The sequence below is a fragment of the Oryctolagus cuniculus genome, chromosome 1 (genome assembly GCF_051225735.1).
Source record: "Oryctolagus cuniculus isolate XC-2025 breed Fujian yellow rabbit chromosome 1, ASM5122573v1, whole genome shotgun sequence".
NCBI lineage: Eukaryota > Metazoa > Chordata > Mammalia > Lagomorpha > Leporidae > Oryctolagus > Oryctolagus cuniculus.
Genome location: NC_142867.1, coordinates 64,654,017 through 64,680,625, shown reverse-complemented (window position 1 = coordinate 64,680,625; position 26,609 = coordinate 64,654,017). Strand labels below are relative to the sequence as shown.

Here is a 26,609-nt window from a genome sequence, read left to right as displayed (position 1 = left end):
CACTCTCTGGCTCTGATGTGGTTTGTGTAGCGCCGCTCTCCCAGGAGTCACTGTCTTCCCCCACCATAGTGGCTGCCACCATCTGAAGTCTGCACTATTCCTAGCTCCCGCACACCCTGTGCGCGTCTGCCCTCCCCCACTACTGGGACAGGCGTCTTCATCCCAAATCACAGGTGGAGTGAAGTCTCAGGTCACAGGCTCCCCGAAGCCTGTACTTGACCTTGAGGTGAGCAGCTGGGGCCTTTGGCTCAGGAGTCCTGTTGATGGGGAGGGGAGGTGTTCAAGGACCCAGGCTGGGCCTCTGCCCAAAGGGAAGCTCCCCCCATCCGATTGGCCGGGCTGTTTCCCATGCCTGCAGACTCCTCCCACCCCAGCCCCTTCTGCAAAGTCCTCGGAGGAGACTCTTCTGGGAGGGGGAGGAGGGCGCTAGCAACACTGTGCGGAGACTTTGAAGCCAGACCCCCGCCCCATGTGCCAGGGAATCTGCAGATCACCCCCTTTCCTTGGGCCCCAGGTGCTTGCTCTGCGAAGGGCAAAGAAGACAATAGCGATACCCCGGGAGTCCTGGTGACCCAGCCAGGTCGGGGCTTGGAGCCACCAGGACAGGAAGGCTTGGTGGTCACAGTCACGGCCAGTGATGGGCTTCAGGTACCTATCACAGAGAAAGATGTCTAGTGGGGAGGGCAGGAAGATTCAGGGAAATCTGGCTTCTGCCTCCATTTCCAAAGCTTAGCAGACTGTCTGAGATTGTCCCTTTTCCTACATCATTAGGCCTCAAGTGCACACGGTTGGATCACTTACAATCTTTTGTTCATGACGCATTCTCATCGGTTGTTTCATTGAATGTCACCAAATGACTAAGACCTTTGCAATGACCTTCCTCTCACCATACAGCTTCTCTGCTGCCTGGTCCTCCCCACCCCACCCCACCAAGATAGCTGCCAGCTCCAACCCTGGGTTCAGCATTCTCTTGCTTCTCTTTTTTTATGGTTTTACGGCATTTACATATTCCTTCAAACTATACATTTTCATTTTAGTCATTTTCAGTTTGTCAAAAAGGGCATCTTGCTGTGTGGAATTTGGGGGACCTGTTTCTCCTGATGATTGTGCTGCTCGATTTACCCGTGTTGTTGGATGTTAGTAGGGTTCATCCTGGCTGCTGAGATGGGCCGGTGTGTGAATACGGCACAGGGCATCGACCCACCGTCTTGGAGGGAGGCACTGGGTGCTTCCAGGTGTTTGCTGAGCATCCGCGCGTGACTCCAGGTGCGCATGGATGGAAGTGCCCCTGCAAGAGCAGTGCTGTCCGTGCACCTGTCCAGCCTCAGGAAGAGTTGTCAGGCTGGGATCGAATGGCTCTGCTGTTTCTCCATCGTCTGGGTTTCGCTTTTCATGGGGCGCCTCTTTGTGCCTCCTGTCCACTCCTCTCTGGGTTATAGTGTTTTTAGGGCCTTGCGAAATGTATGCTCTAATTGTTCCATCCTTGCCTGCTTAGGGAGGGCTGGGAGTCTTATCACTCTTTTACAGGTAAGCAAACAGAGGATCGGAGAAGAAGCCTAAGTGCTGGTTCACAGTCACAGAATCTGGGGCAGCCCTTCTATCTGGGGCTTCAGCTAAGAAATTGTCTCTGGCCGGAGACCAGGGCCCCGGGGCCCCCAGCGCCTCCTCCTCAGTCTCCCCTGCCCCAGCCCTCTTTATGTGCTCCTGAGATCCCCCGCCCACTGCAACATCCAGGTGTACGCGTTTATTTCATTACTGCCTGTCTCCTTCACCAAGCTAGGAGCTCCTGGACCACAGGACCCTGGAGCCCAGCATGACGCCTGGCATGCAGCAGGTGCTCAATAAACGTTGTCTGTCAGACGAACTGTTTCCTCCTCTGCGCCCCAGCCCCCTGGATTCTTTCCCAGGGGGAGGGTCTGGATCTGAACTCCTCTCAGAGGTACCTGGAGAATGTTTGTTGAACAAAATGAAAGAGGGGGGAAGCAGCCCACTGGCTCCAGGGCTAGCACAGATCCGTGCCTCGGGCTTTCCCTGCTAGAATTGGGCCTCCCCAAGACAGGCCCCGGCTCCAGCTCCGACTCGGGCTCCCAGTCCTTGACCCCAGCCCCTGGCCACCAGCGGCCAGCACTTGGAGGTCCCTGTCCTGGGAACGGTTCTCTCTTCTGTCCCTACCACCTCCACTTCCTTCCCTCAGCCTGTTCCACCCTCACGCCCCTCTTCCTCCCCTGCCCTCTATCGCTGCAGTTCCTCTGGCTCTGCCTGGCCCTCTGCCCTGTCTCTTCTCATTCTCTCCCTCAGGGAGCCCGTCCAGCCCTTGCCCTCAAGCTACTTTGGAGCTGACTCTTTCCCAGGCTTTGACCTTTCTTCAGGTGCCTTCCCGGGGGCGGGGTGGGGTAGGCCCCAGGTCTTACTGGCTTCCAGCTTTCATGCAGGTTGAGGCTTTGTCCCCAGCATAGCCTCTGGTCCCCACCAACTCCAGGTCACTGGCTGGCTTCCACCTGAGGTTCACCATCTCAGAATAGAGCCAAGTGGGGCCAGCCTTGTGGCACAGCCGGTTGAGCTGCTGCTGGGAACAGCAACATCTCATATTGGAGTGCCTGGGTTCAAGTTCTGGCTACTCCGTGCTTCCAATCCAGCTTCCTGCTAACCCACCCAGGAGCCTGCAGATGTTGGCCCAAGTACGGAGGTCGGGGGAGGATTGTGGAGAATGAGTGAGAATCTGCTAGTTCACTCCTCAGATGGACACAAGAGCTTGGGCCAGGGCTGAAGCCAGGAGCTGGGAACTCAATCCAGGAAGCCATTGCCACTGCCTCCTGAGTCAGCACTGATAGGAAACTGGAGCCAGGAGCCAGAGCTGGGAGTAGAACCTGGGCCCTCCCATGTGGGACACATGTAACTACCGGGCTAAACACTTGCTCTGGTCCTTCCTTCCTGCAGGAAGAGGTGGGGCGGGTGGATTTGGTTCTTAGTCTCAAAAAAGTGTGATGAGCTGTTTTTTCTTTTCTTAAAAGACCACCGCCTCCCACGTGAGAGAGAAAACAAAACAGTTGCAACCCCGGCTTAAAGCCCCTGTTTAGAAACCTCCAGTGCCTGTTCCTGCAGACAGACCCGGGATGAACTTACACTCCAAAAGGGTAAAGTCATTGCAACAGTAACAATCTCTGCATCCTTACTGTGTTTCAGGCACTGTTCTAAGTGCTTTGCACTGATTAGGCAATTTCATCCTCAAGACAATTTTATAAGACAAGTAATACTATTCCCATTTGACAGTTGGCCAAGCTGAGGCGCAGAGGTTGAACAACTTGCCCAGAGTCACAGAGCTAGCCAGTGGCAGAGCCGGGAAGCGCACCCAGGTGGTTTGGCTCTGGCGCCAGTGCCTGCTGCGCTGCGCTCCTCTCCTTCCACAGCAGCCGGGAATGTGACTTACCTTCTGGGAACCTAAGGAGAGCATCTGTCACAGCTCGTGCTGGTGGCTGGGCCGCCATCGAGCCGTGGGCAGAGGTCCTCTGTCTCAGGCGCCTGTGTTCCTCCAGCCCCCTTCACAGGCAGTCGAAGAGAACACATGCAAAGTGGCCAATGCCTGCACTGCTCTGCTTGGTGGTGCCCTGCACAGGGCACGGGGACCAGCTTCTGCCTGGTCTACCTCACGGTGGCCAAAAGGATCAACGTCGCTTGTCCAAGCTGCCAGCCTCTCCGGCAAGGACCCAGGACATTGACTACACTGTGGGGGCTGGGCCTGCTGCGAACACACCTTGACATTCCTGTGCAGCCTGACTCCTCCGAAGTCCTTCTCTGAATGCCCTGCTGCCCAGCAGCCTGGGGGATTCGGCGGGGACACACACACACACACACACACACACACACACACAGAGTCCCTGCCCCCTCCCGACTCTGCCTTCTAGAAAGGAAGACTCTCGGCCATGTGCAGTTCGGCTCACAGGGGCTGCGTGCAGCACCAGCTAGGCTGCTGTGCCAGGGAAAGCGGGTCTGGGACGAGGGGACAGGGGCCGGGGGCCAGGGGAGGAGTGCGGCTGGGGCTGGGTGGGGGAGGAGAGTTGGGCTGCTTCCTGTGGTGCCCCTGTGCTGGGTCCTGGGGACCTTCAGCTTTAGGGCCCAGACCCATGTTGGAGATGCCGCCTCTGCATGAGCTGGCCTCAAGGCAGCCCTCAGGCCCCCTGGGTATAGTCTGTATTGAGACCCACAGGCAGGCTTCTGGCCCCAGCACCTCCACCTCCTGGAGGCCACGGGTCTCAAGCTGCTAGCTTCTGCTTTTAAATTTTTTTTATTTTAAAGATTTTATTTATTTTCCTTATTTAAAAGGCAGACAGACAAATTGCAATAAATCTGCTGATTTACTCCCAAATGCCCACAACAGCCGTGGCTGGGCCGAGGTGGTTGAGACCAGGAGCCAGGAACTCCAAGTGGCTCTCCCACGTGGGTGGCAGGGACCCAAGCACCTGAGCTATCACTGCTGCCTCCCAGGGTGCACATTAGCAGGGAGCTGGCACAGGGAACAGAGCTGCGCCTCGAACCCAGGCCCTCTGGTACGGGAGGCAGGTGTCACAAGCTGTGGCTTAGCCTCTGCACCAAACGCCCGCCCCTGGCTTCACCTTTCAGCAATGTTGAAGGGGGCGGGCAAAGGATCTGGGCCCCCCTGGCATTCAAGACTCTCGTCCCACCAGCCCCCTTTTCTGGGTAGAAACCTCCACACCCCCAACCCCTCAGGCTTCACTGGCACACGCGTTGCTGGTGTCAGCCTCCGGGGTTTGTGCACGGTGCCTTCCACCAGGAGTGGCTTCCTGCCCTCTGCCTGGCTCAGAAGTGTCCCTGGCTCCTCCTTTACAAGCTCCTGCAGCCTGGGCATCACCTGCCCTCGCCGCCACCTGGCCCTTGTCTGGATGCCCCAGGGCAGGGCCCGGCTCCACACTGGTGTCCCCCTTCTCTCTGCTGAGCTCTTACCGGGCCTCTGACACCTGGCACAGGTGCACTCCCCCATTCCCTGCCCCAGCAAGGTCTTTCCTGATGCCCTGGACGAGGCCGGGGGCATCCTGTGGGCGTCTGCCATCGGGCGTCTGTCTGCACAGCCCTGGCATCACTGTGTTAGGGTCTGTGCCTTCAGCAGTGCAGAGCCCGTGTGGGACAGGGCTGGGACTGGTTCTTCCAGGACCCTGGAACCAAGCCAGACCCGAGCACAAGCTGTCAGTTGGGTTTTGCTGAATGGATGGAGAGCATATATTCACCCCTCCAAACCTGGCTCGCATGCGCTTTCCAGAAGCTCCCCTTTCACCGTGCACCGGTGCCCCGGGGGCCTGTAGCACAGGCCTGGTCACAGGACTGGCCTCACCACAGTTTCACAGTTCTCCAGCTCTCTGTGGCTGCTCCGAGCTTCTCGGGGGCCAGGCCCAGGCCCAGACCAAGCCCTGTCCGCCTCCAGGGAAAAGCTTCAATAAATACTTGCTGGTACGATCTGGGGCCTGTGAGGGACCCTCCTCCGTGCCCAGCTGGGCTGAGCTCTAACTCTCAGCAGGCTTTGGCTTGCTGGGGCTCCTGGCACCCTAGCCACAGCACCACACAGGACGGGTGCCCAGGCCCCCAGTGTCCCGTCCTAGTGGACTCCACGGCCCTGCCTCTGCCACTTGGCCCTGAGTTTCAGGAGTAGCTCCTGTGGCCGCCGGCGGAACTTCTTCTGGGTGAAGTAGAAGAGGATGGGGTCCAGCACGCTGTTGGCGCTGGCGAAGGGGCGCGTGCCCTTGTAGGCGGCAGCAAAGGCCTCCAGCACCGGGCACGGCACACCCGGCACAGAGCGCACTGCCAGGTAGGCTGTCTTGGTGATGTGGAAAGGCAGGAAGCTGATGGCAAAGGCAGCCGCCACCACCACGGCCATGCGGGCCGCCTTGTCACGCCGCTCCTGGGCCACGGGCCCTGCTGGGCCGTCCTGGCGGCACAGGCGCTGGGCCAGGCGACAGTAGCAGGCCAGCAGGGCGGCAAAGGGCAGCAGGAAGCCAATGACCGTGAGGGCCATGCCGTAGGGCAGGTAGTGGGCGGCCAGGGCGGGTGGACTCAGGTCGTAGCAGACGGTGCGGTTCCGCTGGATGCCTGTGGCGGCGAAGATGGCGGTGGGCAGGCACTGGGCTGTCACAGCCAGCCAGATGGCGCCACACACCAGCCAGGCGGCCCGCCGGCCCCCACGCTTGTGCCAGGGGGCCAGCGGGTGGCAGATGCCCAGGTAACGCTGGAAGCTGATGCAGGTGAGGAAGAGGATGCTGCCGTGCAGGTTGGCGTAGAAGAGGAAGCGCACGAGGCGGCAGGCGAGGTCGCCGAAGGGCCAGTGGTCCCCGCGGGCGTAGTTGTAGATCAGCAGGGGCAGAGAGCAGGCGTACAGCAGGTCGGCCAGGGCCAGATTGAGGGTGTACACGGCGGTGCGGGTCAGCGCCCGGCGGGACGCGCAGAGCTGGGCGATGACGCAGGCGTTCAGCGGCAGGCCGGCCGCCAGCACCATCGAGTACACCGGTGGCAGCAGCAGGCGCTTGAAGTCCTCGCGGTAGACACAGGTGGTGGGCGGTGAGCCCAGGACCTGCACGGTGCCGTTGTCCCCCGCCATGGCTGCCTGCCTGGGCATCTACATCTGCAGAAGCGGAGCCAGCAGGAGACGTCCATTAGTGATGCAGCCCCTGACTGCCCTGCCCAGGGGGCACCGCCCTCACTCAGGGCTGTGACCATCCCATCGGAACGAGGGAGGCACCAGCTCTGTCGTCTCCTATGCTCACCACCCCAGGAAGCTGCACAGAGCCCCTGCCCCAAGGAGACTTGGAATTTAACAAAGCTCAAGCTTGGGGGACATCCAGTTCATTTTCTTTCTGTCGTATTCCTTTTCATTCAGTCTTCCATATAAACTTCTATGCATCCTTCAAAACCCTGGCCTGATGTCTCCTCCACTGGGAGGCTGATGGACTTGGGTTTGAGCCCCAGCTCGGCTACTTCCTAGCAGTGTGGCCTGCTCTCTCTGAGTCAGCGTCCTCATATGAGAAAGGGAGAGATGATGTGCTACCTCCCAGGGAAGCCACGTGGTGTCTGGTGAGGCAGGGCTTCCCCGGGGCTCCGGGGGGGGGGGGGAGGGGGCTGTGGCCATGGTAGCTCTGCCTGTCCCTCAGCACTAGGAACCTCCGGGGAGAGAGAGGCCAGGGCTGGGGTCCCACAGTGTCTCAGAGGGGCCGCGGGCAGAGGGCCCTGGTAATGCGGGTGACCTACATGGGAGGTCCACACACCGTGCACTCTCTGAGGATGGGGTCCAACTCTTCCACCTTCCCAGGCCACGGTCCTTCTTTTGGCTGCAGTCTTGTCATCTGTAAAACAGGCAGGGGTGGGGCTGGCACTGTGGTGTGGCTGGTTAAAGCTGTGGCCTGTGGCACGGCATCCCACATGGGTGCTGGTTCGAGTCCCGGCTGCTCCACTTCCAAATCAGCTCCCTTCTAATGCATTTGGGAAAGCAGTGGAAGATTGGCCTAAGTGCTTGGGCACCTGAACCCACATGGGAGACCTAGAAGCTCCTGACTCCTGGCTTTGGATTGGCACAGCACTGGTTGTTGGGGCCATTTGGGGAGTGAACTAGCAGATTGAAGACCTTTCTCTCACTCTGCAACTCTGCCTCTCAAATAAATAAATATAAACCCAGGCAGCAGAGGAGACTCAGGGGTTCCCACAGGCCTCTTCTCACCTGGCTTGGGGTTGTAGACCTGAGTCTAGCAGAATCATTGACACCACAGCGCCCCCTGGTGCCCCAAGAGAAAACAGCTTCTCTGAAGGCAAAAAGGTAAGGGCCCAGGGACCAGTTCCCAGAGCTAGAAATATAGACCCGGCGTGGGAAGGGGTGGGGCGGGACCAGGGATCTTACTCAGGGAATTAGAAATAGAGCCAGCAGGGGAACCCAGCTGCCTGCTTGGGAGGAGGCAGCTGCTGGAGGCTACCGGCCAAGTTTCAGAGTGAGGCAGGCCTGGGTTCGAGTGCTGCCTTTCCCACTTCCAACAACCCAGGCCATGTCACTTGCCTTTTCTGGGCTGTACAATGTGACATGGATAGATGTCATGCCATTCCATACTACAGTTTGCCTCTCCTCCCATCCCTTCAGGCTGGGTTTGGCAGGAGCCAGCAACAGGGGGTTGGAGGTTCCCTGATGGGGCCGGTCTGACTCCTGGGTGCTGGCCTCTAAACTGCCGTTTCCACGACACAAATCCCAGAGACCTGGAAGGCAAAGTCTTTGGGATGGTGAATCTAATTTTCCCCTCTCCCCCATTTTACAGATGAGAAAAACAGGCCCAGAAAATATATGGAGCCTTACGAATGCAAAGTATGGTAAATGCAGTATATATGAGCTAAGTGGCTGTGTGCCTCAGTTTCCCCATGTGTATAATAGGATCATATAGTACCTGTCACAAGGTTGTTGTTGCAAGGAGCAGTGCCTGGCATGAGGCCATGTGCTAGCTGTTTCTCATATAAATAGACCTGCTCAATAGGGTAATAGGATTTTAGAAATTTTATTAGTACAAAACAGGTTTCTCTCAACTGAAAATTTTATTTTGATTGTATCGCAATTCTGCGCAAAGTTATGTCTGGATGACCTCCTCTGCACCCCACATCCCATATTCTTGGTAGGGCCTCAGCCCATGAACTAGGAGCGCAGGGTACCCAGCTCAGGCCAGGAAGAAGCATGGCAGCCCCCACAGCACAGAAGCCAAGATCAGTATGGGCAAGCGAACTTGGGGCCGGCGCTGTGGCGTAGCAGGTAAAGCCACCACCTGCAGTGCTGGCATCCCATATGGGCATCAGTTGAAGTCCACTTCCAATCCAGCTCTCTGCTATGGCCTGGGAAAGCAGCAGAAGACGGCCCAAATGCTTGGGCCCCTGCATCTGCGTGGGAGAACCAGAAGAAGTGCCTGGCTCCTGGCTCCTGGGTTCAGATCAGCACAGCTCCGGCCATAGCAGCCAACTGGGGAGTGAACCAGCAGATGGAAGACCTCTCTCTCTCTCTCTCTCTCTCTCTCTCTCTCTGCCTCTCCTTCTTGCTCTGTGTAACTCTGATTTTCAAATAAAACAATCTTTTTTTAAAAAAGAACTTCACTCATTCATCTCATCACTCACTGTTGCAGGCGTTCCCTTGTTCATGCATTTAGCATTCACCCTCTTGTTTTCACGTGCCAGCGCTCACTGCCTGCCAGTGGATAAGACGCCGCTGGAGACGCCCACATCCTACATTGAACACCTAGATTCAAGTCCAGACACTTCTCCCATCCCAACTTCCTGCTAATGCACCCCTTGGGAGGCAGCAAGTGATGGCTCAAGTACTTGGGCCCCTGACACCCACATGGGAGACCCAGGTTGAGTTCCAGGCTCCCGACTTTGGCCTGGCCCAGTCCTGGATGTTGTGGGCAATTGGAGAGTGAACCAGGGGATGGAAGATAGCGCTCTCTCTGTGTCTTTCTGCTTTTCAAAGAAATAAATCTTTAAAAATCTGCTCGAGAGCATAGCAGTCTACGGATGTAGATACATAGATATAGCCAGTGTGGTAGTCTGAGGGGGGAGACACATGTGAGCCACAGGGTGGCAGGGACTTTTCAGAGAACAATGCAGGATGCAGTGGCTCCGGGGTGGGGTGGGGCGGCTTCCCTGGGGGCGGAGGTCTGTAAGGACACTCCAGGTGGGGAGGGGGTGGGCTGGGCTGGGCGGAAGGTTATAGTGGGGAGGAGAAAGTGGGTAGGGGGTCTGTGTCTCTAGACCTCCCTTTGGGGGCCCTGTGGCCCCGAGACAGCCTCTGCCTCAGGTGCTGGGATGCCAGCTGCTCTCTGTCCTGCTGACTGCTGGTGCGGCCGGTCCCTGTAGCCCCCCTCCTCCCTATTGCTGCAGGAAGGGGTCCAGGGAGCCGTGTTGCCCTCTGGACACACTTGGGGGGCAGTCACCACACTCCCTACTACTCTGCCTCCCCAGGGCGCAGAAGGGCTGAGCTAGTCTCTGTGTTCGTGTAGGGTGCTGGCCCTGGAGGAGGGCTCACATGGCCCCAGACTCCGAGCAGCAGCAGACATGGCTGTCACGTCCGTTACCTGTTCTCAGGCCTGAGTCCTGCGCCAGCTTGGACCCCAGCCTCCTCCTGGACTGCAGCTGCCCTGGCCGCCCGGCGGGGTGCTGTGTAACAGGCTGCTCGGACGTAGGCATCCCTGCATCCTCTGTCGCCCAGGCAGAGCCCAAGGTCCCTTCCTGACGTTGCAGGACAGGGCTGTCCCAGGTCCATTTGTCCCACTGTTGCCACGCCACAGAGACAGCCATGCAGCCAGGGCGGCCGAGAGCCCGGCTCCCGTGCCAGGCCCCTACCCCTCACTGTTCCCTAAATGTGCATCGGGCCCCATCTTGCTCTCTGTTCCCCCAACTAGGCTGGGCCCCCTCCTCTGGGCCCCCCAACCCCTTGGCATCCCTGAATCCAGCCCACCCCGCTCCCTCAGCCCACGCGCCCACGCTGACACTCACACGCAGCCACGTCTCACATGTGCTCCGGCGAAGGGATGCAGACCTGTGGCTCTCACCCTCAGCCTGGCTGTGCAGGCCAGCTCCGACAGGCGCTGGCTTCCTCTGTTTCCTGGCAGGGCCCTCAATGACTGAAATAGCCCCCGCTTTCCCGGAACCTGCCCCAGCACGGCGGGGAGGGCGGTGGGGGTCAGAGCCATGGACCCAGCAGCTCTTTCTCCTCAGCCCTCCCTGTCTTCTCATCTGTCAAATGGGCAGGTGTTTGATTAAAGACTTCTTGTCCCCACCTCAGCTGTAACAGCCAGGCAGTCTCCCTCCCACCCTCCGTGAGTGGCTGCCATGTCCCTCTCCCCTCCCTCCACGCGCTGGCCACTCAGTGCCCGCTCACGCAGCCCCCTCCCCTGCCCTCCTCAGTATGCTCCCCCTGCTCCACAAGCACCTGTTGAGTTCCCCCTGTGTGACATCAGCTCCTGCCTCGCCCCCACAGTGCCCCTTCCACACAGCAGGCTGGGGGCCCATGAGTGACAGGGGTGGGCAGTGGGGATACAGTGAAGTCCCTGAGAGCTCACTGGGGTGGGATCCTGAGTGCCCCCCAGCCTTGCCACCATGGCCAGGCCTCCAGAGCAGGAGAGGCGGCTCCCCGCTCTCCCAGGGAGGCCAGCTCGAGGGTGGAGGCTGGCAATCAAGGAGGGCGACCTGGGGGAGGTGGGCTTTGCTGCAGCGGGTCAGGGTGGTGCAGGGGAAGCACACGGCCCTGGGAGACTGAGGCCTGGGCTCCTGGGCTACTCGGGACAAGCTCCTCTCCTCTCTGAGCCTCCCCAGCAAACATGTCACCCGGAACACCAGCGAGTTGAGAGATGGGACTGGCACACAGGAGCAAGAACTCTTTTACCCTGTGAGGAGCCCCAGAGTGTCAGAGCCGAGGTGCCCATCCCGGCACCCATCTCCTTCCAAACCCATTTTATAGGCAAGGGGATTGAGGAAGCAAGCAGGAGCCACAACTTTGGACCAAACGGAGAAAACTCAGGTTGGGGCTGCCTGATAAACACTTGATCAGTTATGCACGCATTGAGCACCTACTGTTTATTCAGGTCTGTGCTGGGAAGTCACTTGTGCCAGCTGGGAGCACAGACCTCCTGGTCTGAATTAGCCCTGTGCTGGGGCCCAGGAGGGCAAGGTGGCCTGGCCTTCAGCAGCCAGCCCTTCTCTGGGTCCTCAAAATGACCTCCCACGGCCACTTCTGCCAGGGAGGGTCACCGTCCTTACCAGGAATGGGAGCAGCTTCGAGGGCTTCCTGGGGGTGGACATGCATCTCAGTCCCAGCCACCTGCAGAGGTGTCTTCCTGCTCTGAGGGCCTGTGGCCATGAGATGGCGCCCATGCACAGCCCAGGACAGCCAGCCTGAGCAGGCAGACAGCGTGGTTGGGGCAAGGGACAGGGCCCCCCCTGCTGAGGCCAGCACAGGCAACCTTGGGACCAGGTCCCCAGCCCCTATTCCCCCTGACCCACCCCTCTCAGGTGAGCTCAGACCCTTGTCTCAGACCCTCACCCTGCTCAGTGTGGCTCACAGGAGTGGCAGGGACATTGACCAGGAAGACATGGCCAGTGCTGAGCCCAAAGCCCCGGGGTGTTGCCCTGGTACCGCACATCCACTGCCCATCTCTATGGCAGGTGCACCAGGCGCAAAACCACGGATGGCCCCCACCCCGCAGCAAGGACAATCTGCCAGTTTTTTCTTTTCAGTTAGGGCGACAGCTCAGGGTCAGCTCCTTAGCAGAAGCAGCTCAGCCTGCAGGGGTTGAATAGCTCCTCTGGTCTCGGGATGACCTTCAGATGACCTTCAGCCTCCCCTCCCCCCAGCAGCCTTCTCAGGCGGAGTGGTGAGGGGAGCTGGAAGGCTGAGTCACCACCTACAGCCTGCAGAGGCAGGAACCAGCCCAGACCTGGCTGGGGGTGGCCAGAGGCTTCCCAAACTTAGCCAGCCTGCCTGCTGGGAAACACGGCCCCGGGGACCCCCCTGGCTGTGTCCCTGGCACAACGGGGTCAAGGCCTGGCTTCCTTCTCCTGGGGAGTCAGACAGGCTGGGAGCCGCTGGCACCTTGCTGTGTGACCCGAGCCCAGGAAGCAGGGCCCCGTACTGCCTTACAGGGCCATCCTGGCCTCTGTGCTGCGGTCACCCAGTGGCCCAGCCCTGGGCAGTGTCCCTGGTGCCTGTGCCTGTCACCCAGAGGACCGTGGGCAGGGACAGCGCTCGCGTGCCTGGAGAGGACTTCTGGTCCCACAGAGGAGGGCAGGGACCGGATTTATCTTTCCTACTTCCCCTTCTTGCCTGCTGCTCAGCCAGAATGAAAGCTGGGCCCCAAGTCGTCATTTTGAGAGAAAGGAAGGGGAAGGGGTTGTCTGGGGGAATTGGGGGTTGAAGTTCCTTCCTTTGGTTCTTGTCCAGCCTCTCCGGGTTGAGAGGGAACTGGCATCTCCCGAGTCTCCCTGCCACTCACCCCGCCCCCACTGCTGGCGCACACGCGCAGCCTCCCGACTGTGCCTGTGCACAAGGGTTTTGGGGCATGGAGAGGAGCCCAACCTTCTGCAAAGTGCTTTCCTTGTCATGATCATTGTCGTCGCTTTGTAGAGGAGGAAATGTCAGCAGGAGGATCTCTGGAGAAAGCGACTGAAGGGTGTCGGGGGCCACAGCAGTCCTGGCGGGCAAAAGAGCCCCTGGAGGAAGGCCCCTGGAGCCCCACTTTCCAAATGTTCATGCCCTGGGTGTGCAGTGCCTCCCACCCAATGCTCTGGGAGACTCCCAGGGCGCCCCTGGAGCTAGTGTGAGAGGCTCGTGTGCCTTGCTTGGACCCCCAAGCTGTCCCACTTGCTTGTCCCCTGTGGAGGAGGCTACTTGGATGGCCCTTTAAGAAGGAACCTCTGGGGTGGATACTTGGCACCCTCTTCCCACATAAGCAGAGTGCCTGGTTCAAGTCCCAGCTACTCCACTTCCAATCCAGCTTCTTACCAATGTGCTTGGGAAAGCGGCAGTAGATATCTCAAGCTTGGGTTCCTGCCACCCATGTGGGGAACCCAGATGGGATCTCGGGCTCCTGGCTTTAGGTTGGCCTAAACCTGGCTGGTAGGGCCACTTGAGGAGTGAATCAGCAGATGGAGGATCTCTCTCTCTCCCTCCCTCCCTCCCTGACACTCTGCCTTTCAAATAAATAAAAATAAATTTAAAAAAAAGAATTAAAAAAATTGAGAGGGGGGACCCTGTGTAGCTACAGTTCTAGGTAGCACTGTCAGGATCTGCCATCCTCACGGATAACCCGGGCAGCTCTGAGTTATCTATGGGTGCTCATTGGTCTGCTCCTCTGTGGCTTCTGCTCTCCCAGTTCCTGCCCTCTCTCAGAATGACAGCAACACTCGCTGATGGTCCCCTCGGGGATCACCTGCTTCCTTGTCTGAGGTCTTCAAGACCCAGGACCTGGGCCTGCCAATCAGAGAAGAGGCCCGGTTCAGGGGTGGGTGGGTCATCTTCCCTGGCTGCCTCGGAGTGGGTTCTGTGGCTTTTGCTGGAACATCAGAAAGAAGGAGACAGGTTTTCCACTGGGTTTGCAAAGCTGGTAAGGAAGTGAGGCAGGAGTGGCTAGAGCTGGTTGAGCTGCGAGCCAGGCAGGGTCCCAGCACGGGTGGGACTGCCAGGGTTGAGATAGGAACACACAGGTTCCAGAGAAACCCGTCGAGCGCCTGGCCCCAGCCGTGCCTGAAGCTTCACCTTCTGCTGGGCTTTCCTGGTGGTGTGAGCTGGTCAAGGCCCTTTTGCCTCAGTCTGTAGGACACAGGCTTCTGTCTCTGGGAACCCGGGGCCCAGCCTATGAACCTGCACCCTATGCCTCCCACTCCTGCGTCCATCACAGGCTGCTGGGTCAAGCCTCAGACCCCCGAGGGCAGCCAGAGAGGCCCCCCGTTCATTGCCAGTGAGGTTTCCAGAACAATCTCTGTGTCACCTCAGTAGCTCCTGGAGAGGAGGCAGGAAAGCTGGGTCCGAGCCCCAGGGTCATTGCTCATTTGCCGTATGACCTGAGAGGGCCCTTCACCCCCTGAGCCCCCTGTGCCTGGGCTGTTTCCCTGCTGCTGCAGGTGCAAGGCATGGAGCTTTTGCTGCTCTTGCTGCATTCCTGTGTGGCGGGTCCCACCACTCCCATCGTCAGGTGAGGAACCGGGCTCAGAGACGGCTGATGACGCCCACGGCCACCGCGGGGCAGTGCTGCCACGGGAGGGGGATGCAGATCTGAGCACCAACGGCTGGACCCAGGGAGAGGGGATGCTTCCTCGTGGGCCGCAGGGAACAGCAAACCCACCGCGAGACCTGGTCTCTCGGTAATAGATGGCTTGGGGCGGGGCAGAGAAGACCAGCCCGAGGGTCGAGGGTCGAGGGTCAGGGCAGCCAGACTTCCTCCTGTCTCTAACTGTTGGGAACCAGGGAGGAGCTCTGCTTTGCCTTAGAGACCTGCATGTACCCCCAGCTTGGCTGAGTGAATCCAGTGTATAAAGAGGAGCCACAGGCCTCTGCCCTTGGTGTTGCCTGGCTCAATACAAACTTCTAAAAATCTTTGTCTTGAGTGACCACAAAGATGGGCTGGGGAATGGAGGTGCCAGCCGCAGCGGCAATGCCTCAGGGAGCTCAGGGAGCACAGATCACGGCACGACCAGGGCGTCTGGTGCCAGTTATGATCCTGTCCTTCTCACAGACAGGCGCTGAGGCCCAATGGCAGGCAGCACTGCTATCCAAGTGTCAGGTTGAGTGTGGAGAGAGCTGCACGGATCCCCACTTCCCATGGAAGAGCTCGGCTCCCACCATCCCTAGCATCTTCCAGGGCTTGAGTCTCCCGGCAGAGACAAGACCTCCTCCTGGACCCCAGAGCCCAGGTGACAGAGAAGCCTTAAGATCATCTCACCCAGGGCTGCTGCCCTCTCCTGCTTGCATACTTCCCACGACAGAGGGCTCACTCCCCTCGCAGGCAGCTACAATCCACTTTTTTTTTTTTTTTTTTTTTTTGCCAGGCAGAGTGAGACAGAGAGAGACAGAGAGAGAGTTATAGACAGTGAGAGAGAGACAGAGAGAAAGGTCTTCCTTCTGTTAGTTCACTCCCCTAATGGCCGCTACGGCCGGCGCTATGCCAATCCGAAGCCAGGAGTCGGGTACTTCCTCTCGGTCTCCCATGCGGGTCCAGGGACCCAAGCACTTGGGCCATCCTCCACTGCACTCCCGGGTCACAGCAGAGAGCTGGACTGGAAGAGGAGCAACCGGGACTAGAACCCGGGGTGCTGGCACCGCAGGTGGAGGATTAGCCAAGCGAGCCACAGCGCCAGCCTCTACAATCCACTTTCAGAAAGCTTCGTCACACCAGGCCACGAGCTCTGCCCCAGACTGCTGCTTCCTCCACCAGCCCGGCCTGCCCCACCCAGGATGCCCTACAGAGACTGTCCCAAGACCCATAACCTTGGTCTGCATTCCCACCAGGCATACACCTTGCTCATGTCCAGGCCCAGGGCAACCCAGCGCTGGAGCCCATCAGCCAGGCATGAGGCCAGGGGACCATGACTCTTTCTGAGCCTGGACACCAGACCCTTCACTGCCACTTCCTCCTGTCTGATGCCCTGCCAGGGCCTGGGATCTCCGAGAGACAGAAACTCAGGTCCCCGGAAGCCCAGTAGCTGGGGTCTTCTTGTACCCTGAACTGCCCTCCACCCCACTCCACATCCTCACCCCCAGAGTCAGCCATGTGGGACTGGGCCCTGTCTAGGGCCAATGCAGTGGGAGAGGAACAGGACTTTGTGGGTGCCTGGGGGCAGCCTGGGAGGAGATCAGAGCCCGGGCGACTCCTGGCTCAGAAGTGCAGAGGGAGAGGTGGCCATGCCAGGTGGCTGTGCCTGTGCCCTTGTGTGTGTCCCTCTGCGGTGGTGACACAAATGACACCTTCTCCACCAGGCTTTCCCACCTTCTAGCAAAAGTCGTAGTGGCCCTGTGTACACACATGAAACCTACTCCCCTCCTGTGCACACACATGATACCTACTCCCAACAGCTCCACCTCCGATCCAGTTCCTTGCTAATGGCCTGGGAAAAGCAACGGAGGATGGCCCAAGTACCCCTGCAACCCACATAGGAGACCTGGAAGGAGCTCCTGGCTCCTGGCTTTGGCCTGGCCCAGCCCTGGCCATTGCAGCCATCTCGGGGAGTGAACCAGCAGATGGAAACACTCTCTCTCTCTCTCTCTCTCTCTTTCTTTCTTCCTCCATCCCTCCCTCCTCCCCCCTCTCTCTCTCTCTGTAGTCCTTTCAAATACATACATAAATTTTTAAAAAAATAAAAATTCGAACCACAAGGAGTGACAGCAGGGACTCCAGGTGTTTATATACCCAAGTTCTTAGTAGCACTACTCACACCAAAAGGTAGAAACAACCGAAGTGTCCAGTGACGGGTGACTTATGATAAACAACATATGGGCTATGCCCATGATAATATGATTGATTATTCTTAAAAGATTTATATACTGTTTATTAGAAAAGTAGAATAATGGAGAAAAAAAGGAGAGAGGGGGGAGATCTGTCTGCTGGGTGGCTCCATTCAAATGGGAGATCTTGCATTTGCCAAATGGTAACTGCATGCGCAGTGGGTTGCCCCACGGGGAAGGAACCTGGGACGGAGGGCACCTGACTGTTTTATAGCAGGCAGTGAGCCTGCCTGCCCTTTGCCACAGAGGAAGACTGTGCCTTGGTCATACCAGACGCAGTCAACTGTTCTGCTCTGTGCCCCAGAGGGACGCACTGTTGTTACACTATGGTTACACCTTGGAGACACAGTCTGGAACAGGGGCAGTCTGTGCTGCTCACAAGACATGCAGAGACCCAAGGCCCATGGAGAGCTGTTCCCCAGGACACAGGTGTGCTGGGCCACACTGGTATCTGTTTGTTGTTTATCGTGGCGAAACACAGCAAAATGTATCCCTTTAACCCTTTTTCAGGAGTGCAAGTCAGGGTATTAAGCACACACACGTTGTTGTTAGCTGTCACCACCCTCTGTTTCTATAACTTTCATCATCCTTCAAAACTCTGCACCCATCAAATCATGACCACCCACGCCCCTCCTCCCAGCCTCTGGTACCCACCACACTGCCTCCTCCCCCATGAGTTACCAGTGCACTCTTACAGTATTGGTCCTTTTGCATCTCCGTATTTCACTTGGCATAGTGTTCTCTTTATTTTTTAAAAAGATTTATTTATTTATTTGAAAGAGTTTCAGAGAGGCAGAGAGAGAAAGGTCTTCCAAGGACATGGGCCATCTTCTGCTTTCCCAGGCCATAGCAGAGAGCTGGATTGGAAGTGGAGCAGCCAGGACTCAAACCAGCATCCATATGGGATGCCGGCACTGCAGCTGGCAGCTTAACCCAGTGTGCCACAGCATCACCCCCCATTTTTTTTTATTAAAGACTTATTTACATGAAAGGCAGAACAGGGTGGGGGGAGAGGTAGAGAGAAGGAGAGAAATCAACTATCAGCTGGCTCATTTTCCAAATGGTCACAACACCAGATCTGGGCTGGGGTGATGCTAAGAGCCAGGAACTCTACCCAGGTCTCCCACGTGGGTGGCAGGGGACTACACACTTCAACTGTCATCTGTTGCCCTCCCAGGCACAACAGCAGGGAACTGGATCATAAGCAGAGGAGCCGGGACTCCAAACAGCACTCCGACATCAGATGCTGGCATCACAAGTAGCAGAACCTGCTGCGTCACAACACCAGCCCCTTGCATGGTGTTTTCAAGACTCATTTATGTTGTTGCATGTAGCCGAAGTTCTTTCCTTTCCAAAGCTGGATAATTATTGTACTGGGGCCCACAGTGTGGCACAGCAAGTTAAGCCACTCTTTGCAATACCAGCATGCCATTTCAGAGCAATGGTTCCAGTCTTGGCTGCTTTGCTTCTGACCCAGCTCTCTGCTAATGCATTTGGGAAAGCAGCAGCAGATGGCCCAAGTGCTTGTGCCCCTGTCACCCACCTGGGAGACACGGACGGAGTTCTGGCTCCTGGCTCCACCTGGCCTTTGCAGCCACTTGGGGAGTGAACCAGCAGGTGAAAGATATTCTCTCTCTCTCTCTCCCACTCTGCCTTTCAAATAAATAAGTAAATCTTTAAAAAAGTTCAACATTTCAAAGTGTACAATCAGTAGTATTTAGCAGTTATGAGATTGTGCAGCCATCATTACTGTCTAATTTCAGAACTTTGTAAAACCACAAGAAGAAACCCTGTGCCCATTCAGTTACTCCTCATTCCTCTCCCCATGTCCCTGAAAATGATTATCTCCTTTTTGTATTAAAGCATCTGCCAATTCTGGGTATTTCATGTAAATGGGACCATGTAATACTGCATTTACCTTTTGTGTCTGGCTTACTTCACTCAGCATAGCATCTTTAAGATTTACCTGTGTTGGGGCTGGCGCAGTGGCATAGAGGGTTAAAGCCCCAGCCTACAGCACCGACATCCCGTATGGGCAAGGGTTTGTGTCTCAGCTGCTCATCTTCCCATCCAGCTCTCTGCTATGGCCTGGGAAAGCAGTGGAAGATGGCCCAACTCCTCGGGCCCCTGCACCTGCATGGGATACCCGGAAGAAGCTCCTGGCTTCTGGCTTTGGATCAGCTCAGCTCTGGCTGTTGCAGTCATTTGGGGAGTGAACCAGCGGAATGGAAGACCTCTCTCTCTGGCTCGACCTCTCTCTGTAACTCTGTCTTTCAAATAAATAAAATAATTTGTAAAAAAAAATTTACCTGTGTTGTAACACTATCACTGTATTAGCTTTTCCTCACTGTAATATAGAAATACCTAAGACAGGCTCCTTTGAGGGAAGGAGGCTTAACTCAGCTTAAGGTTTTGCAAGTTCACAGTTCAAGATCAAACAGCCCCTTTGCTTCAGCATCTGGTGACGTCATTCTTGGTGGCAGAGTGCCAAGATACACAGAGTGTGTCTCTCCTGATGAAGCCACCAGGATGCCATGATGGGGCTCCACCACACCCACCTAAGCCAATCTGATCACCTCATGGAGGCCCCAGTTGCCAACACAAGGCTTGGGTTAAGTTTCTGCTCTCAGTACCACCAACATAAGCCTTTGAGATCAAACCTCTAACACATGGGCCTCTGGGAGACACTCAAGCTGATAACCAAACCCCATCAAGTGGGGTCAGAATTTCATTTCATGTTTGAAGATTTACTTATTTGAAAGGCAGAGTGATACAGAGAGAAAGAGACAGAGAGATCTTCCATCTGCTGATTCACTCCCCAAATGCCTGTAACAACTGGGTCAGGCCAAAAATCAGGATCCCAGGAAGCCACACAGATCTGACCCATGGGGTACAGGAACCCGAGGACTTGAGCCATTTTTCCTGCCTCCAGAGGCATTAGCAGGGAGCTGGATCGGAAGCAAAGGTGGAACTTGGTGCCAGGCATTCTGATATGGGTGCAGGCCTCGCAAGCAGCAGCTTCACTGGCTGTGCCACAATGCCTGCCCCGGAACTTCGTTTCCATCATTCAATAACGCTCCATGGTATGGACGTTCCAATTTTGTTTGTCCACTTATCAATGGGCAAGCACTGGACTGTTTCTCCTTTGGGGCTATTATGAACAACAGTGCTGGGAGCATTTGCATACGCCTTCTTGGTGAGTGCGTGATTAGTTTCTTGGGCAAATACCCGGGAGTGGAACCACCAGGGCCTCGCTCAGACTCTGTTTCAGGGTTTGGGGCGCAGCCGGCTGTGCCTCAGGAGGACTGCCATTCTACACGAGAGCTCCAGCTTCTCCACAGCCAGCACTTACTGCGTCTTTTTGGTGGGAAGTGGTGCCGGATCCTGGTTTTCACTTGCACTTCCCTAACTGTCCCTTTTTACTGTTTTCCATATTTCTGCTCTGTGGCCCGCCCTCTTTTGCAGAGTAAGCACCCGACCCCATACAGCGGGAGAGTGGTGGGTTTTGGGGACAGAAATCCTGTGTTTGGATCTTCCCTCTGCTCTGTTACCCGGTTGGTGGGGAACACGCTCTCCAACACTGTTTCCCCATTTACAAAGCATGAGGTAGGGTAGTAGCATCCTTTCTGGTTGTTGCCCTTACCGGATAATAAACCTGTTCTGAAGGCCCAGTGTGGGCCTGGCAGTGGAGCCGAGGGTCAGCGGGGGGGGGGCTCCCGTCCACTCGGGAGCCCGAGCAGGGAGACTGTCATTTCAGTCTCTTGTCTGCGGCTTTTCACAGAGTGCATGTTTCTCCTCCACGACTTGGAGGTGTGCGTCCTTAGGACCTCGGGGGGGACACGTGAGGGCGCGAGAAGTGAGTCATAGTACCAAGCCCCAGCGACCCTGAAGGACAGGAGTCAGTACCTCAACCACCAGACTAGCAGCTCCTAAGGAGTCTCCTCCCTCCCATGAAGGGTTCTCAGGGCTGGGAGGGAGGTGAACTAAGGCGCCCTAGGACTTCAAGGGCGACGTTATGTGCTCCATCTTAGCTTATACATCCCAAGAGCCAGCCCCGAGCTTCTACTCTCCCGCTCTACAGTTGGGGGAGCAGAGGTTCCAAGAGGTTGAACAGCTTGTCTGAGATCACACAGCCAGCAATCGTGGGAGCCTGGATCCAAACCCAGCTCTGACTTCCTGCCCCTGTGCAGTCTGCCCTGGCCACAGGCTCGCCCCCCAAGAGAAGGCACAGGTGCTGGGAACCGCGGGCTGAACTGAATGGCTGGTTCTCAGCCCTCACTTTGAGCTCAGATTTGCTCCCTGGGGCCCCAAAACAGCCCCACCCCAGCCCAGACCAGGAAAACATCACCACACCAGGATTCAGGCTGAGTCAGAATGTTAGCTCTGGCTTAGCTACTGCAGCCCCACTCCCCCGGCTCTGCAGGACCCAGCCTGCGACTCCCCGAGGGTGGGGTGGGACCTGCTAGTCCCTGGAGCCCTGCTGCCCAGCACAGGGCCAGGCACAGAGGCCACTGACCCAGTCTCAGCCACCTCCGCAGACCCACAGCTGCATCTCGCATGGGCTCTGCCCGAGGGGGAAGAGCCGGGCCTGAGTTGCCAGGGCCTCGCCCGAGGCTGAAATAGAAACCCCCTTCAGAGACAAATGGGGAAATGGCCCCGGGGCAGGACGGGGAGGGAAGGGACACACAGCAGGCCCCGGGGACCCAGCTTCCCCAGGGTTGTGACTGGGCCCTGGTCCTCTGCTGGTTCGTGCGCCACCAACTCGCCCCTCCTCTAGGGAAGCAGGAAGGTGCAGGCTCAGAGCGCTGGGCCTGCAGCCTGCAGATTACAATCCCGGCTGCTACCCTGCTGGGATGCTTCCACTCTGGGAGCTGACAGCTTTCACCTTCCAGTGAAGCACTTGGCAGGCCCTAGGGGCTCAGTCAGCCACAGTCAACCACAGGCGCTGTTACCGCCTTGCCTTCCACTTTCAGCTCAGCTGATTTATTCATTCTTGCACGTGCTCAGCAGGCAGGCCACAACAGTCAAGGGTGGTTTAGAGAGGCCAGTGCTGCGGTACAGAGTTAAATCACCACCTGCAGTGCCGGCATCCCATGTGGGTGCTGGTTCGAGTTTCAGATCCTCCACTTCTGATCCAGCTCCTTGTTAATATCCTGGGAAAGCAGTAGAAGATGGCCAAATGCTTGGGCCCCTGCACCCACGTGGGAGACCAGGAAGAAGCTCCTGGCTCTTGGCTTCGGATCAGCCCAACCCTGGTCACTGTGGCCATGTGGGGAGTGAACCAGCAGACGGAAGATCTCTCTTCTCTCTCTCTGTCTCCCTCTCTATCACTCTAACTCTGACTTTCAAATAAATAACTAAATCTTAAAAAAAAAAAATGTGGGTTTGGAGTTACTATAAAATGAAACTGATTCAAAGAGCCAGGGGCACTCTGACGTCTTACATGATATGAAAGTAACCAGAGTCTGGTTATGGAGGGAGAGAGGATGGGTGAGTGGGTGGGCTGCCCGGTAGAGCCGGGTAAGCTTCTGGCTCTGCAGCCTGGGCCATGCTGGGACTCCAGGGACAGGCACAGGATGAGGCAAGGGGCAGGCACAGAGATAAGTGCTAAGTTTCCGGACATATGGCCCCCTCCCTTTCTGGGAAACTAACAGAAAGTGAGGAAATGGAAAAAAAAAAAAGAAAAAGATTGCCAAGAATTTTCAAGGTGAGGAGCCCCAGACCAACAGGGACTCCTGGATGGTGTGGAGTTGCCCCCACCCAGCAGGCCTGAAATGTGCACAGGCACACATACCACAGACACACACACACACTTACACACATACCCAGGGGTTTGTACACACTCACACACACACACCCAGGGGCTTGCACACACAGGCACATGCACCTTGCACCCTCACACACAGGCACACACACACTCACATTCATAATCACACATCCCAGGGTTTGCACACACAGGCACATGCTCCACACACACACAGGGCGTGCACACACACACTCACACTCATACCCAGGGCTTGTACACACAGGCACCATCTGAGGCACAGACCTTTGTGGTTGGCAAAGTGCCTTCTCATTTGATCCCGAAGCCTAGAGGGACTGTCCCTGGAACAGCATAGAGCTGGCAGGAGATGTGAGTCCCAAAGATCTTCCAGAGCTCAGGATGAGCACATGGCTGAGTGCCTGTTTGCCCCACGGCGTGGAGTTGAACGGCAATGGACACTCCGGAAGGGGTTAGCCTAGCTCTGCTGCACACACGACTGTCCCGGCTTTTTCTCCCCTTAACAAGCCCCATGTGCACCCAGGGACTCAATTGCCCCACGGACCACAAGGGCATCTGTCTAGCAGTTCAGCTGGGAGGGCAGCAGGAGGCGCCCCTAGGTGTCCTCTATGGCCTCCCATATGGTCATGGAATACTTCCTGCCAGTGCCTCCCCCGAGAGCCCAGGGTGTTCTGAGGGCAGGGTCCAGCCTCCTCTCTGAGGGTCCTCCCCAGCAGGCTTCACTCTACAGTTTCAAATCCTCCATGGGGTGGGGGGAGGGCCTATACATTGGAGCCCCAGCTGCTCCACTTCCGAGCCAGCTCCCTGCTAATGTGCCTGGAAAAGCAGTGAAAAATGCCCCAAGTACTTGGGCCCCTGTACCCACTTGGGAGACCTAGATGAAGCTCCTGGCTCCTGGCTTCAGCCTGGCCCAGCCCTGGCCTTTGTGGCCATTTGGGGAGTGAACCAGTAGATGGAAGAGCTCTCTCTGTCTATGCCTCTGCTTCTCCTTCTCTGTAACTCTGAGGTTCAAATAAATAAATAAATCTTTAAAAAAAAAAAAAAACTCAGGGGGAGATCATTGCTACTCCCATTTTACAGAAAAAGAAACTGAGACCCAGAGAGGTAAACTGTCCTGTGCCATTCAGGACTCAAACCCTGCCTCCACCCTTCCACCCTCCCACATCTTCTCCTGCTGGCCTGCAGGCATAACCACGTAAGGGGAGCAAAGAGGACCCAGCACTGGGTCCGCACGCCTGCAAGGAGTTCCTGGAGGAGCCAGCTACACCCAAGGCCTTGACCCGGAAAACTCACCGGGGAGTCAGCGAGCTGTCCGCCTGCTGGTCCCCGAAGACAGGAGCCAGGTCCCCTGCTCGGGTGGCCCTGCTGCGAGTCAGCGTCTGTCACAGCAGAAGTCCAGGGAGGCAGCTGATGAGGAAACCAAGACAGAGAGGAAGGGAAGTAACAGTGAGGCGTGGAGCTGGCACATGGCACAGCTGGGGCCCAATCCGGAGCCTTCCGGCTGCAGCCCCTGACCCCGGGGCTGGCTCAACACTGCCCAGCTGGAGCCAGCAGCCTGGTGCCCCGGGGAATGGGCCTCACTGGCGGCAGGGGCGGGGTGGAGTGGGACAACGTGGGGGGACAGGGCTCAGCACAGGAGGGACGGAGCCCAGGGCTGCTCCTGCCCTCCTCCCTCCCCTACCCAGCCACTGCTAAGCCCTGCTCCTGCTCAGGGCTGCCGCCAGGAACAATGAGGCTGGTGTTCTCAGCAGTGCCTGGAGGGGCCATGCCGAGAGGCTGGGACCCCAGATCAACAGCTCTGTGGTCTGTGGCTCCAATGCCAAGGGGCCAGACCCCTCACCCCTGGACTGCAGAGGGCTCCTCAGACTGAGGATGCGCTGGGGAGAGGCTGAGTCCCAGGCACCACCCCCCTTCCCAGCTCCAATCCACCTTTGAGCTTGGGCTTGAGGAGAAAAGGGAATCAGGGTGGCGCAGCCCCTCTCCCTCTATCTGAGGGTTCATCCCCCTCTCTTCCTCCTGCTCCTCCTCCTCCTCCTCTTTACAGGTACTTTTGGTGCACCTGCTTAGCTGAGATAACACTGGAAGCACTTGGGGTCTCACAACAAAGGCTGGCCCTTCAGGCGCCTTTCTCGCAAGGCCACGGGGTTTACTCAGTGAGGAATGAATGCTGGCATCTGGGAGTGATCGGGAGGGTAAGGGACGGCAGCTGCCCGGCTGCCACTGCGCTCGCGTTTCCTGGGCGGGCGCCCACTCAGTCTGCAACCTCTCCTTTTCTCAACACCACCTCCCTCCTCTCTGGAGGAGACCCTGCTCCGGCTCTGCGCCCCTACCCTGTGCCAGACCCAGCCTTGGCTGGATCTCAGCAGTGGGCCAGGGCTCCTTGGGCACTGCCTGGGCTCTGGCTGGCCTCCAGAGCCTGCCTCTCCTCTGCAGGCTGGGGGCAGGAGCACATCCCCCAGCCCACCCACTCCAGGACCCCACAGAGGAGAGGAGGGCACTGGGCCCAGAGAGGCACAGGAGCTGGCCTGGGCCACACAGCAAGGCAGGGCTGTCCTTGCCCCGGCCTCTGCCCCTCCTCCAGCACACGCACAAAGGGAGGTTCGGGGTTGAGCTTCCTCACAGAGCGCCGGCCTGTGAGGGGTGCCCGTGCCTGTGAGGGGTGCCCGTGCCTGTGAGGGGTGCCCGTGCCTGTGAGGGGTGGGCTTGTGTGGGTCCCGCCGGCAGTCCCAGCCTGCCCGATCCCGCAGCTCTGACGCCGAGAGCTTTCCTACCTGAAGTCCCAGGAGGCTGAAAGTGGTTTTGCCATAGCCCCGACTCGGCCTCAGCTTCCCGTGAGTCCTCTCTGGACCTCAGCCCTCTGCTCTGGCACCCGGGGGGAAGCGAAGGCACCTGCATCCCTGCGCTGTCACGAGGAATGGCAAGATGCTGGCAGGAGGCTGTGTGCTCCTCGGGCGTCCCGGAACGCGCTGCTCTCCACGCATCTGAGAAGCCCCCCAGGGCAGGCCCTTGACCCTGGTGGGAAATAACTGGAAATTCCACAGAGCCCGTCCTCAGAAGAGGCAGCCCCCTCCTCTGTTCTTGTGGGGAGCGGCCAGGAGGGAGGGACTGCAAGGAGAAGGAACCGCTGGTTCACTCCCCACATGGCCACCAGGCTGGGCCAGGCTGAAGCCAGGATCCAGGAGCTCCATCTGTGTCTCCCACATGGGTGCAGGGGCCCAAGCACTTGGGCCCTCCTCTGCTGCTTTCCCAGGCCATCAGCAGGGAGCTGGACTGGAAGCAGAGCAGCCAGGACTTAACCTGCTCTCTGATAGGGGATGCTGGCGTCACAGGCAGCGGCTTGACCCCCTGTGCAACAACAGCAACCCCACCTTTAATTACATTTGCCCAAAAACGGAAGTCCCCACGTATGGACGCACACACATATGCCTGGGTGAGCGGCCCCAGAGTGCGTGTTTGTCCTCTCGTGCATCTGCCCGTGCTGCATATATGCCACCCCAGGGGAGCCCTGTGGACCCCCAGGCTGCGATTCTCACCTCAATCCCCAGCTGGCCCAGGTGCTGCGCGCTCTTGATTTTCCCCTGGAACAAAAGCAGTTATGTAAGAGGAGAAGGAGGAGGAAGGCTTAGAGGATTAACTTCAGCTCCCAGCTCAGCCCTGGGTGTGGTTCCTGGGGACAGGGGTGGCGTGGTCAAGCCCCACTTCCGGGGCCCCTCAAGGTCACCCTCCTGCCTCAGTCACCAGCAGGATCCCCCCTCCACGCTTTACAGGTTATACCCCGTGTGTCCTTGTGGGACGATGCTCAGCACAAAGGGGCCA

General features: G+C 57.7%; 1 protein-coding gene across 3 annotated transcripts; it reads right to left on the bottom strand.

Moving 5' to 3' along the window:
- Positions 1-4,269: 4,269 nt before the first annotated feature.
- On the bottom strand, positions 4,270-26,116 carry P2RY6 (pyrimidinergic receptor P2Y6). Of its 3 annotated transcripts, XM_089330495.1 has the most exons (5): positions 25,565-26,115; positions 24,087-24,200; positions 10,513-10,752; positions 7,266-7,343; positions 4,270-6,625 (listed from the first exon to the last, which is right to left on the bottom strand). In XM_089330495.1, exon 5 carries the CDS (start codon positions 6,617-6,619, stop codon positions 5,606-5,608), a length of 1,014 nt encoding a protein of 337 aa, XP_089186621.1. In that variant the 5' UTR covers positions 6,620-6,625; positions 7,266-7,343; positions 10,513-10,752; positions 24,087-24,200; positions 25,565-26,115; the 3' UTR covers positions 4,270-5,605. The 3 variants fall into 3 exon arrangements, with proteins under 3 accessions (XP_089186621.1, XP_089186632.1, XP_089186628.1); XM_089330506.1 differs by lacking the exon at positions 10,513-10,752 and having other exon boundaries at positions 25,565-26,116; XM_089330502.1 differs by lacking the exons at positions 10,513-10,752; positions 24,087-24,200; positions 25,565-26,115 and having other exon boundaries at positions 7,266-10,462.
- Positions 26,117-26,609: the final 493 nt, after the last annotated feature.